This window comes from Myotis daubentonii, chromosome 17 (genome assembly GCF_963259705.1).
Source record: "Myotis daubentonii chromosome 17, mMyoDau2.1, whole genome shotgun sequence".
In the NCBI taxonomy this organism is placed as follows: Eukaryota; Metazoa; Chordata; class Mammalia; order Chiroptera; family Vespertilionidae; genus Myotis; species Myotis daubentonii.
Genome location: NC_081856.1, coordinates 47,754,792 through 47,769,076, shown reverse-complemented (window position 1 = coordinate 47,769,076; position 14,285 = coordinate 47,754,792). Strand labels below are relative to the sequence as shown.

General features: G+C 36.3%; 1 protein-coding gene across 5 annotated transcripts in view; it reads right to left on the bottom strand.

The window, feature by feature from the left end:
* Positions 1 to 14,285, bottom strand: part of SNTG1 (syntrophin gamma 1) — a 121,025-nt gene that overhangs the window by 45,321 nt on the left and 61,419 nt on the right. For 4 of the 5 annotated variants that reach the window (XM_059672269.1, XM_059672270.1, XM_059672268.1 and 1 more), the window contains 6 exons: positions 11,152 to 11,205; positions 7,335 to 7,469; positions 2,747 to 2,803; positions 2,204 to 2,261; positions 1,351 to 1,394; positions 1,218 to 1,259 (listed from right to left, as the gene is read on the bottom strand). In XM_059672269.1, coding sequence (XP_059528252.1) covers positions 1,218 to 1,259; positions 1,351 to 1,394; positions 2,204 to 2,261; positions 2,747 to 2,803; positions 7,335 to 7,469; positions 11,152 to 11,178 — 363 coding nt within the window. In that variant the 5' untranslated portion in view covers positions 11,179 to 11,205. The remainder of the gene's footprint in view (positions 1 to 1,217; positions 1,260 to 1,350; positions 1,395 to 2,203; positions 2,262 to 2,746; positions 2,804 to 7,334; positions 7,470 to 11,151; positions 11,206 to 14,285) is intronic. The other variant, XM_059672273.1, reaches the window with a different exon arrangement.

Sequence of the window (14,285 nt, the reverse complement as noted above, 5' to 3'; positions counted from 1 at the left end):
ACCACCCAGTGGCAATAGGGGTGGCCCCAGTAAGATTTTTAAGGCGACAAAGACAAGTGACGAATACTGATTAATTATTCTAAGTGCTCCTAATCAAGGACCCTCCCTAATAAATATTACTACTTGTAGAACTTCAGCTTTTCACAGACACTAGAGGTTGTCTCTTTGAGGGTTGAAATACGTAAATATATCAGAGGGTTTTCTAAATCCCTTTTAGCAGAGGAGCAATGTATTACACAACCAAATAAATGAGAGCTGTAGGAAGCAAAAGGCTTACAATACGTTATATTTTGCTTGACCCTTGAGTGTAAACAATTAACCATAATTTCTCCTCTCTTCCTTCCCACATGAAATGACAGAAATGCAACAAACGTTCTGTAAGTGTTATTTAATCAACCATGGCAAGCATTTTCCCAAGTCCCTGACATTTTCCTATTCCTTTCTGCAAAATTGTTATGGCGTCTCGGCATCTCAAACAGAAGCTTCTGAACTTTCCATCCTCTCCCAAAGTATAGTTTAGAAGCCACATGCAATGGAACCACTTGAACTGATTGTTTAAAATCCTAATTCCTGGTCCAACCTAAATTGACTGGATTAGAATATCTGAGGCCAAGGTGTCAGATCGGCAGGTTTAACAAAATCCAACAAAATGCCACAATAAAAACTGAAGACCAATCTACCTAGTGTTAAACCTGTTTGCCTTAAAATTAAGCTCCGTTAAAATCTGTTCTCTCTCTCTCTCTCTCTCTCTCTCTCTCTCTCTCTCTCTCTCTCTCTCTCAGACTTTATATGATCATCCAATTGACCTGCTACTGTGTGAGATTTTACAGGCATAAATTTAACTGCTTTTAAATATTTGCAAAAATTTTGAGATGTATTTCATGTAGATATATACTTAGTGGACAATAATTGGTAGGAATTAATTTAAAAAAAAACATAGGAAAAAACATAGCAAATGACCCTCCTTAAGTATATCTTTGAGTTACATTTCATCCTGGGCTGTCCTCCCTGATCTATTTCAAATATGAAAACAAACAAACAAACAAACAAAAACACAACCAATTAAGAGATCAAGAGATCCTTTGTAAATCTGATAGCACATTGGTCCAATGTCATATCCTTCAAATCAATAACATGAGTAGTTTTTAGCAATGTACTAAATCTTCATTTACAGATGGAGAAAATAATGATTTAAAGAAAAAGTAAAGAAAACTCACCACTTCTTCATGTCTGCATTTTCTCACATTAATTCCATTTATCTGCAATGAAGGAGAAGTAGAGTTTCATATGGTATACCATGGTTGACTTCATGTTTTGGTTGCCATAAAACAATACTGGCAAAATGCATACCTGTAGGATCGCATCCCCGATGAAGAGCAGCCCCGAAAGTTCTGCTGTGAATGCAAAGGGACAGCTGATTGTGCATGAACTACTTTCTTCACACAGATAAGATTTTTTTTTAAGTCAAACTGATAAAAGAAAAAATAAATGCTTACTATGGTTATTATCTTAAAAGATGCACAATGGAAATACAAAAGTAATCACATGATTCAGCCCAAATACTGAAACACGAGCTGTGATATTTCTCTTTAGTTCTACCATTTCATATCGTACAGTTTTTAAAAAAGAATAGTCACTCTTCTGGGTGATGACTAAATTTTACCATGTACTGACCATTTTAAGGTAGCCATGAAAAAGTTTAGATCTAGACACTCAGTCCATCAGCCTTTGAATCAGCTCCCACTTTCTTTTTAAACATTTGATTATTGTATACATTTCCGTCGCTTTACATCTTCAGTGTTTTTCCTAGATAACATTTTATGTGGAGGGATAACTGAGTTAACTTGCATCTGAAAACTGTAAATAATAAATACATAAAATTGCTTATACTTCATGTGAGTTATTATCTCATTTCTTTGTATGTTTGTTTAATGGAAGAATTAAAATGCTATGCACCCCCCCCCCAGTTCATATGCAGTCATAGCCTCTATTTTCTTTCCTTCTCACTCTCCCTAGAGAAGCCCTTCCCTGGGGTAATAAAGGGCATAGACCCAGGAATCAGACTCAGTCACCTGCTGCCAGGTCTTGGGGAAGCTGGAGCTGTTCAATGACATACCAATTTATGATTCTTAAATACCATCTTATTTTTCAAAAACAATAGCTGAAAAGGAATGGCTACTGTATTATTCTCTTAACAATTTACCTCTTTGCTCCTTGGAGATTTTTGAAATGACCACTGGAATGTTATGTTCCGCTCCCCCCTGTAAAGATAAAATCATATATTGTGCTTTTTAATTTGAAAAATTAAAACTGCAGTGTTTTTTTTTAGAAATTGGACAGGCGTATGAATAGAATTCAACCAACACTTAACTTACGATCTCATTAGCATAGAACCTGCTCTTGTTCCATTCATCGATAGGTCAGTATTTCCTACTCTGGTTGATTAAAGTATGATATGTACACTAAAACACCATCCATATTTGGTATTTTAGATGAAACCAGATACAAATGTTTATTAGTTATATTTAATGCCAGGTGAGAAAAAAGTTCCAAATACTTCTGCAAAATTTCTTAATCAAAAGGTGACCAAGGTTCTATGAGAATCTACTTAACTTACATTTCAATCCAAATATTGAGGAGTTTGCTATAGCCATATATCTAATTACTAATCAGATAAAATTAAAATACACAAAAATGCAGCATTATAGTACAACCTTTATAAGGCTAAACTGGAAACACAGGTTACCTTTATGCTTAATCCAAATCCTCCTACAGTTTGTCTTCTAATGGTCACCGTTCTTTCCTGAAAGAAAGGATGTAAAAATGGTTAGCTTTTAGAAAACTGCATTTACACAACATATCCCTACGCTAGGTTTTATTTTATGCGCGTGCGCACACACACACACACACACACACACACACACACACACACACACACAGTGTCCGCATAGAGACTCCCAAATCTTGCAATAAATGGAGTGTTTTGTAATTTTAAAATCAAACATTAAGAATTTATTTGTCAAGATAAAAGGTCTGTAGTGTTATTAAATAGTTAAATGTCTAAAAAATTCTTCTTTCCAATGATTTTTGGACATATTTTGGGATCAAATTTTAAATCTCTTCTCAATTTCACATTATGCATTCTTATTATCTAAGGAATAACCATGTTTTAGTTACATCAAAGTAACTCAATGTCAATGGTAAATATTATCTTTGTCAACTAAGTTCTTATCTTTATCACTACAAGTCATATTGTTATGAAGATTTGAGAGCAGAGCTGGAAGGCTGCCATGTCCCAGCACATAAATGATTCATGTATATGTCTGGAATTGCAAGTGCAAATAAACCAGGTTCAAAAGGATTGTTTTTAAAAATAAGTATATATTTTTATTGATTTCAGAGAGAAAGGGAGAGAGAGAGACAGATGGAAACATCAATGAGAGAGAACCATTGATTGGCTGCCCCCTGCATGCCCCACACTGGGATTGAGCCCACAACCTGGGTATGTGCCCTGATCAGGAATCGAACTGTGACCTCCTGGTTCATAGGTTGATGCTCAACCATTGAGCCATGCCAGCCGGGCATTCTATAATCTTTAAGATAATCTAAGGCTCTTTTTACTTATGTCATATTAAGAATACTTTGATTTAAAGCACTAATAATGAAACTCTTGTATTTAAAAAGATTCACTCATTTCATTTGAGATGAGATGAGATGAGTCATTTTCTAATTTTATACAGAAAGACTATTTTTCCAGCTCAAATTGCTCATCCGGAATAAGCATTCAAAGTTGTACACAAAATAAATTGTAGAAAGGAACAAATATCCAGATTTGTAGTTCATTCATTATTTTTGGAAACAATTGTGACCTCAAATGAAGGTTGTGAAACTAAGACAAAAATATATAAATAGCACATAATCAGAAAATGAGAAAAAGGGAACAATCTTCATTGTTCACTGCTAGGAATCACCATGGTAATGCAATCTCATTTAATGCTGTCAAGTGAATTATGAAAATCAGGTATTCCATCTTTTTCACTCATGAGAACCAATATTCAGAGGCGGTAATGAACTCACTTCCGATTACAAAGCTAGCAAATAGTGAGGCTGAGATTATAAATCAAGTCTGTCTGATTTAAAAACCAGTAGTCTTTCTACCGTTAAAAAAACAACACACACAAACCTAATCTCGGGTCTGACACTCTTGAGTCAAATATACTGAAATCCCTCTCCAGGGCAGCACAATAAAATCATGAACAAAACAAAACAAACAAACAAAAACTAATGTCAGGGAAATAACAAAGAAGAAAAAACTCTAAGTTGTCAGAAACAATGTTGAAGTGGTATGAAGGTAAGAAGAGCCAGGAGGTAAGAAGGCTCACGTGACCTCTGCCCCCCCCCCCCATGGCCTCCCCAGGGAGCCCACAACTAGCAGGACAGGGGCAAGGTGAGAAGTGGCCCTGTCTTAGAGTGTAAGGATGAAAAATGATCCCAACCACCGAAAGAGTAATAGTAGAAGACTTGCCCATTTTGAACTTGGCTCTCAATATAAGAATTAAAAACCAATTCTTCTGAGAATCTGTAAATGAGTTGGTCCACAGGTGGGTTTGAAATGAATTTTGTTCTACCTGGGTAGCCTCAAAAGCCTAATTGAGCATTAAGTTTAAAGGATATCTAAATTGCTAGCATCCGTAGGCACTTGTCTAAGGATGCAAATAGTCTTTGTAATACATTATAGAGTCAAACTCCAAAATATTCCCCCACAGAATCAAACATAAGCTCACAGTGAAATGTCACAGGAGGAAATAGAGCACAATGAGTGAGTCAGCAAACAAACAAACAAGGGACAAATAACACACCAAGATCTACAGAGATGGCAGATACTAGAATTCCAGGTTCAATCACAGAAATAGGATTACCATGATTACTAGAACAAGAGATGTCAAATGAATGACAGTAATATAAAATATTTTGATGGGACAGAATATTATTAAATGGGACAGAATGGAACTTTTAGAAGCAAACAATATAATTACCAGAGTCAGAATTTCCATATATAGTTCAAACAAAAGACTAAATTTAACCAAAGAGAGTTTAGTGGACTGAAAGGAAGACTGAAGGAGTTACTTTAGCACTCCACAGAGAGAAAAACAGGTATAAAATATGAGAAAAAGTAGAGGAGAAGAATCAAAGGAGCTGTTGTAAAATACACGCAAAAAATTATTCAAGGGAAGAACAGAAGGAATGGGAAATAAGCAACATTTAAAAAGTTAATAACTGATCATTCTTTTGAATGGAAGAAATGCAGAAATCCTCATATTTAAGAAGTTGTATGTCTTTCAAGCAAAGCAAATAGCAAACATCTTTAGATAAGATGCATCAGAGTGAACCTGCAGGCCACCGTAGGCAGAGACTCTGAAATCTCCAAAGGAATCCGAAAGAAGGGACAGATTTCCTATAAAGAAAAAATAATTGGATAGAAGGCAGACTTTCCAAGACTCCACATTCAACCTGGAGCTGGGTTGAGCAAATGGGATTTAACTTTTCCATTATTTATATCATTTCCCATCTGCAAGAATGAAGTTGGACTTTTATTTAACACCATAGGTCTGAGTGTTCTAGCAAGTTCTATCTAATGCTAATTTAGTCTCAGAAAGAGCCATAAATTATCAATCACACTCATTGTTCTTCTAACTAGCACTGAAATACCGCTGTGGAAGATATCCTTAGGTGAAATTAGTTTCATTTAAGAAAAACAATTTTACTATAAAACAGGACAAGTTTTAGAACTTATCATTTGTTGTACAATAACATTAAAGACATCACCTTAACTTCGTTGCCATATGTGATCTGAGAAGAAAATTACAGTAAGTATCAAACAGTTGGCTTCCGGGATTCCCCAGACACTGTAGCTCTTTAGCTTGAAGACTTAATTTTCAGCTTATTAACAGACTTACCTTGGAGTGTCTTGTGGGTGGTGAATAATGCTGAACTTTCCACCTCACTCCTCACTAACATCCAATGGGAGTCACACCGGATCCTAAATCAATGGGCCCTCGCTAAGTAAAGCTAATGGCCTTTTTGCAGACTGCTGACCATTCTTTTGTCACAGACTATTTAAATCATCCTGAACCAAGGGTCTTGCTGTCAAGTTAGATTAAATTGCTCCCATGGGATTACCCTCTCTTTTAGTTAAGGAAAAGCTAGTGCTGTATCTCTTCTTTCTTCCTCCCTCCCTGCCTCCCTCCCTCCCTCCCTCCCTCCCTCCCTCCCTCCCTTCCTTCCTTCCTTCCTTCCTTCCTTCCTTCCTTCCTTCCTTCCTTCCTCCCTTCCTCCCTCCTTTCATTCTTTTTTTTTAACTACAGAAATATGACTTATATAAATCTGGCATAAACATATTACACAGGACCTGGATCAATAAAATTTTATAATTTGTGAAATTCAGTATTTCAACACTGAAATATTGTTATTGGTTTTAAATGTGGCAGCTGAAATAACGAATATACACAGACCTACTCTCTCTTTTGAAAAAAGTTCGGGGGAGAACTTGGATAGAATTGAAGAGAAATATCCCATAATAATCTCAGCAAATGCAAAAAAATCACTTGATGAAGTTTGACACTCATTTATAAGAAGCACTTTCTGCAAAGTCTGAATGGGATGGGACTTCCTTAACCTGAGCATCTAATGACCACGTCTCTTCTCACTAGCATTATGTTTCACATTAAGTACACTCTCGGAGTTTGAAAGCAAGTCAAGGATCATGACTTGCTTCATTTCTACTCAATGGTAGTACAGCAAACCAGGAAATAGAAATAAACAACATAACAATTGGAAAGAAAGCAGTGAAATGGCTTTATGTTAGATGTCATGATAATGTACATACATGTACAATGTACATTGTTCGTTAACAATGAGATGCCACACTGAAGACGGCATCTAAATGTGTGGCCGTGGAGCCAGTATGGGTACTTCTGCAAGGACCCTGCTCCCTTAATGATGTAAACAAAAATTTCACGCAGGATGATCGACTAGGGCCCAGTGGTTCTCAACCTTCCTAATGCCGCGCCCCTTTCATACAGTTCCTCATGTTGTGGTGACCCCCAACCCTAAAATTATTTTCGTTGCTACTTCATAACTGTAATGTTGCTACTGTTATGAATCGTCATGTAAATATCTGATACGCAGGGTGTATTTTCAGGGGTCGCGACCCACAGGTTGAGAACCGCTGGACTAGGCTCTACAATAAAAGGAAAACATACGAATAGTTTTCTGTGGATAAATATTTTCACGAACACAAACAAAAATCTTCAACGGAAGAAAGAGCTACTTACACCAGAATAGAAAGGCTCACCAGACACACATATCACATCCTGCTCCTGGATCATCAGAATGTCTTTGGCCAGGTGCAGCCGGACTTTGAAAGGCTCCTGATTGCCATCCTGCAGCAAACAAATCCCTGTCTTTGTCTTCAGACAAAAACAGAGAACATATTATGCTTAGCTTATACATTATGCTGGGTGGTTTATTTCCTGTAAAACATGCTGAATAACACGTCAGAGCTACAGAAAACACACTCTGATGAGTCTGAGACTGAACACCTAACGTAGGTGCAGAGAAAGGGATAACCATTTCACGCCAAGTCCCCCCCGCCCTGACCCCCGATAATGGAGACGATGTCAGAAAATCCACATGAACATTTGGAGAGTAAAGAGTGTAGTTTTTATACTATGTTAGAAAATTAATGCACATTTTGTTTAATACTTATCTAATTATAGAGTTTCTGTAACAGCTTTATTGAATTACAATTTACATGCTATACAATTCAACCCTTAAATTATATAATTCAATGTGGGAACTTTTGTATATTAAGTTATAGAACTACCATTATAATCAATTTTCTCCAAAAAGAAACCTATTGCCACCATTTTCCCAGCCCCTTCCTCAGGCCTAGGCAACCATGTTAATCTACTTTCTGTCTCTATCATGGAATTTTAAATCTGAAAATGAACCCCCTAAACATCTTCTCTAACCTTCGCCATTTCATCATTTCTAGTCACCAACAAACACACACACACACACTCACACACACACTCACACACACACTCACACACACACTCACACACACACACACACTCACACACTCACACACACACACACACTCACACACACACACTCACACACACACACTCACACACACACTCACACACACATACACACTCACACACACACACACACTCACACACACACACTTTGTACAGATAAGGGAAGAAGGATAAAGACGCTGGGAAGAAATAAACCAAAAAACCTATATGCATATATGCATAACCCAATGACAGATAATAGTGTGGTGAAGGCCTGGGTGGGGAGTGAAGAGGGTTAATGGTGGAAGGGGGTAATGGAACATCTGTAATACTTCCAACAATAAAGATAAATTTAAAAAGTAAAGAGGCAATGTGAACTGCCTAAATTAATACAATTAATCAAAAACAGAGCCTTTTTTCCCCTTGATTCACAATCCACTGTTTGCTTCACACTGTTTTGGGAATTTGAAACAGCCGGTGATGATTTCCAAACTTGCGCCACGTAGCTTTAAACTTGTCACCTCCTGAAGCAGGTCAGTGTTATACTATGCACCCCAATAAATAAGCAGCTTCTCCCTAGCACGTGCCCGACTTCCCATTGGTCAGAGATACAAAATGAAACATTTTTTGAGACATCATATAGTCTCTGGCTGTTATGCTGCACCAAATCCATAGGAAGAGTGACCACTTTGGCAACTGCATTTTAATTTAATGATTATTGATTTAGTGCTCATTTAGGGAACGGGATAAGCTCATAGAAAGCATTTATGTTCTTAGTATTTAATGAACACCCAATTCCATGCAAATAATACTAGGCTTTCTCTTGAAATAGAAATTTAATGTGAATTGCTAGAGGTGTGTTTCTTTAAAAGGATGTTTCATAATGTTGATAAGAATATGCTTAGATAAAGCAGCCTCCCAAGACAATTCTCTCTGTAAACTGCTTTATACCTGCACTAATACATACCATTACACCCTCTATCCCACTTGATATGATATTACCCTGTAATTATTTCCTAAGGGTTATCATCTACTTCAAAGAAAATTAAGGCTTTGCAGATGTCCTTTCCTCCTCTGTGAGACAAATACACAGCAGGAACTCACTAAATTGTGTCCATTAATCTATTCTAAAGCATCACTCCAATGGATATGTCTGGAGGATGATATTTCAAGGAAAGCAAATTACATGTTTCCTCAGATAAAACATAATTTTCTGTTTTTCACATAGAAAAGTCTCTCATGCTTATAATGTGATCTCAACCAGAAGCCAGCATCCGGACAGAAGGGTGTAAATAATATCAAAGCCATGTGAACATAGTTGAGCACATCTGTTGATTTTTTCTTGTAAACAGAACTTGGTTACACTAGTATTTAACACACAAATTTGATACAACCAAAGAGTAAGACACCAGAGTAAAATAATAACAAAAAACAAGGTATTTCATTTGCAATGCATGTGAAATGGTTAACATCTCTTTAGCCATAAACAAGTTCTTAAAAACCAGTAACAGAGACACTACCATGCGAGGAAACTGGAAAAAATAAAATTAAATCATACAAGCGATGCTTAAGCATTAGGCATATATGATAATTTCGCTGAGCAGTGGCAAAGGATAATTCATCTGCAGTAACACAGTGAGCAGAATAAAGACACGGGCACCTAATGCTCTTTGGTTTTGAACAGTGTTACACCGTTTGAACTCTCATTTGTTGATTTTTCAAGGCACGGTACAATCAGGCCTTCCCCCCCCTCCCCGCCCCCACCCAATGCAATGGAAGAAATAGCGTTCACAAATAATGCTCTGCTCCGGTTGGGGAGGGGAGAGGGGCCTTTCCCTGAGAGGCCTTACATACATTATTTTTACACATCAACGAGACATAAAAGATCACCTTCGGAAAGTTCAAGGGACTAAAACAGTAAAAAGGAGCTTTTCTCATCACATTCCCAATGCAGTCAAAGTTTCATTCGCTCCACATGCAAATAATGTGCAAAATGTCCCCTAATTATTAGATAGTTGCCTGGAAAGCAAAATCCAGTCTTTGAGCTTAAGCTTCGGTCCTGAGAGAATGAGGCAGCTTTTGTTATAATAATATACGTATGTTATAGTACTCAGTGCATTGAGAGGTTTGTAAATCAATAACTATAATGTAAGAAACATAAGCCTTAAAAATATAAAAGCAACTCATTTTCAGAATTCGGTTCTGAGCTATGAATAAACTGGGGCACTTTTTAAAAAGATATTTTTGCAAGAATGTTAACACATGACATTTCATTTAAAAAAATCTTCCTAAATGTTAATAACAGAAGCTTTTTGCTGGTTTGTTTTTAACTCGATCATAGGTAACCTAGTTATGGTTTTGTCTAAAAATTAAAAAAAAAATTTAAATCTTCTAGGCAAATGTGTGAAATATTTTAACCTATGAATGTTAGCATTTTACCTGAAAAAATGAGAAGACGATGCTTTGAATGCCCTTTGTTGGGTAAAAAAGATAGTATTTCTTCCGAAAATAGAAGAGCTACAGTCCCTGGAGGCCCAAGTCCAGCTCTCCTGGCTGCACACTTGCATGCCCTTCACTATCCTTGGAAGAGCAGTGTCACGACACTCACTCATACTGAGGAGTGATGACAGTTCTGGAGAGAATCTGAATGGCCATGGATTAATAATTAAATTATATTGAAATAGTTATAGAATACTGAAGTCATAAAATCCTAGAATTTTAGTGCCGAAAGGGACCTTCGATGACTTCTGAGTTATAACCATTAACGTGAAAGAATTACTTCCAACCTTGCCACTACTGGAATCCTGCAGCGCTAGTTTATGGAGCAGGGCGACGTAATAATAAGCCGAATATGCTCCCGTCTCCTTCTTAAAGGAAGAGTGACTATACCTGCGCCTTCCCCAGGCGCCCTTTGACTTTCTAGTCTTCAGAAACAGAGGCTACTCTGGACGTAAAATAAACCCATCCCTCCTCCCTCCACCAAACACAGTGTCCCGCTTATATAAAAGGCAGCCCAAGGGCTTCCCGTTTTGAAAAAAGCTGAAAAGCACAAAGCCACGTAACCTACCTCCTCACAGGCAGTCCTGAAATCCATGTGCTATGGCACCGCAAAGGACTCAGTCTGCAAAGAGAGAAAGGGTTGGCCATTGAGCACAGCATCCGGTGTAAGAGAGGAGAATGCTACTGACGTGTAAGAAGATGAAGCCGATGCTGGGGGCAGATGATGTTACCGTCCCCTGTGTGGACCAAGAGCTCCCAGGGTATAAGGAAGGGAGAAGGAAGGGTGGAACACGTCTGAGTCCCTGCTGTAACCAAGTATCAGCCCACCGCCATGGCTCAGTGTGGTGGGGAATGTCTCTTTCCTTGCCCTACACCCCTCAGCATTCAGACATGATCTACATGTGAGAAACTCTTCTCTCAAGTGGCAGCTCATTCCCAACCTTCATTCTGGAACCTCAGTTAGCAACTGGGACTGAAGCTTCAAAAGGGGTAATTAAAAGTTGACTTTCATGTGGTTATCTCTTGAAAAAAGGTTGACTAATCTTTCTCTTCTTAATTAAAAAGTGACACGCATGAATGAGTCTCCCTGGAACTTAACATTTTAATCACAAACAGGACGATGTAAGGAAACAAGCTATTTATCAGAATGAATAATATTAAGATAATTGATGTATAAAATATGTAACACATATTCATTGTATGGTCACGATAGTATCTAAATGGTGGACCTGCACTGAAATGTATAAAAATAACATGTAAAGTTTGTTTTTAAGTGCTATTAGAGAGTTTTAATGACATAAGTTAATAAAAGTAAGTTATCGTAGAAAATTGACATTCTAACACTACGAAAATGCAGACCCAAAATGAAATGGCATATGGAAATAAGATTTCAAAGTAAAACATACGGTGAATTACAAAAGAGAAGACTTTATACTCTTGAAAACTCCTCCTCTGGTATTTACAACAGTACACTATTTTGTCCTTCTTTATAATTTTCTATTGCATGATATTAATGAATACGTGTTTGTGGGTGAAACAGAGTAAGACATTCACTTATACTGTCATTGGATTATTACTATTGCCTCTGAAAGAAGAGATTGACCATTTATCAACAGTAACTAAATTGAATTACTGCTCCCATTCTTGCAATTTCATGCCCAGATATATCTTTTAAAAAGCATTTATACATTAATTTCTTAAAGAGTTTCTAAAGCCTATGATTTTATAAAGTCCAAAGGCAAGAAACTTTTGACAAGCCCCAGAATAAAGAATTTAAGAGTTCAGATTCTTCCTAAACACACCCACCTGGGAGAAAAACACATTTTTCAAAATTCAAACTGGCTCTATTATATGAGAAGAGTACCACTTAATGGATAAAAGTAGTCAGTCTCTAGATCCACCTGAATAGATCCATAAGAATATCCATGTTTACACTGCAGTGGTTTGGAGATATGACTACATGGTGTCATAATGCATTATAAAAGAATTGTGTCTGACAAAGGTGGCAAAGTACATTACATTTCTCCTCAAATCCTTTGGAGGTGATAGTTTTAAGAAACCAAGAGCCCAGAAAAAGTTACATGTAATATTTGGGAAAACTAAGATAAACTACAACACAAAAATTAAAGGGTTCTTATAAAACTAAAAAGATATCTTATAGGTCAAGAATTCATTGTGTTTTTTCTTTCGGTATAAAAAATGTCTGGGATGCAAATATTCATTTTGTATCTTTGGATATTACTTATGTTTGTAATGTAAATATATGCATAGTCATACTTAGGCATTGCTTGAAATTATATACATATATACATTCATTTACACATAGAAAAATATCTCGGACATATATTTATGCAAATATATAGTGGTATAACTTTTTGGATAGTAATTTAATCTAATAACTGTTAAAAAACATTTTTATTGATTTTTTAGACAGAAAGGGAGAGGGAGAGAGAGATAGAAACATCAATGATGAGAGAGAATCATTGATCAGCTGCCTCCTGCACACCCCCTACTGGGAATCAAGCACACAACCGTGGCATGTGCCCTTGACCAGAATTGAACCTGGGACCTTTCAGTCCGCAGGCCAACGCTCTATCCACCGAGACAACTGGCTAGGGCTAATCTAGAAACTTTTGATGAAAATCATTAAAAGAAAATTTTGTTGGATTAAAGAGTTTGTTTGCCAACAAATATGCAATTATGCATTGTAATGATTAAATCTTAAATAAATTATCAACAAAGAGTAAAGGGGAGTTAGCCACACTTTTGTTAATGGTTGTGATTTTCCCAAGCATTTTCACGTTGTGCTATTGCATTCTCAAAGCAAACATGAGCAACAGGTATCTTTAATATTTGTATAAAGCTGAGAGCAAAATTATCTGAAGAAAAACAGATGAGGTGCCAAATATTTTTTCAAAGTGTTCATTTTCAATTATAATTTATTGTAATTTTACTTGAAACATTTGAGAGCATTGCTTTGCTTTCCTGTTACTCCCCTATTAAATTTGGATACTAACTGTTTTTCTGAGGTGCATGAACAATCTTCTATAGTATGAAAAAATAGGAAATAATTGTTTTCTGGGAGGTCATCTATTAAAGACAAGGAGACAATTATTCCCTAATTTTTCATACTATAGGTATTTTTTCCATGCAGAAATATAATGGATTTTTTAAATCTTTTTTTTTTGGTGTTTTGATTTAGTTTGTTTGTTTTGTCTAGCAATTTATATATTTTTTCAATCAATATTTTAATGACATCTGACCTAGATGTTAAATTCAAATTACAAATTTGGTAAAAATTTACATGCTTATAAATAAATTTCTAATTATTTGTTGGAAGAAACTAAACATGACATCTTCAAATATACATATTTTTAATTATTTTTTTTGTTACTGATCCCTTGCAAACAACATGAGGCTAAGGTGAATAGATGTCATTCATTTTAAACAAAACTACACTAGTAGCAACAGAAATAGAACTCTTATGCAAATAATCCAATTTATATTAAAATATCTGTAATTCTAAATATTTTATAAATGGCTTCTTAATTATTAACAATGGCTAAGATAATTGTAAGATAATAATAATTAGTCCATGTCCTGGCTGTTGAAAGAGTCTGAGATTTTACAAACGAACAATTATTTGCAAGCTAAATTTAGCCTGACCGAGTGTCGAGGTTCTGACAGAACATGAGATTCCTG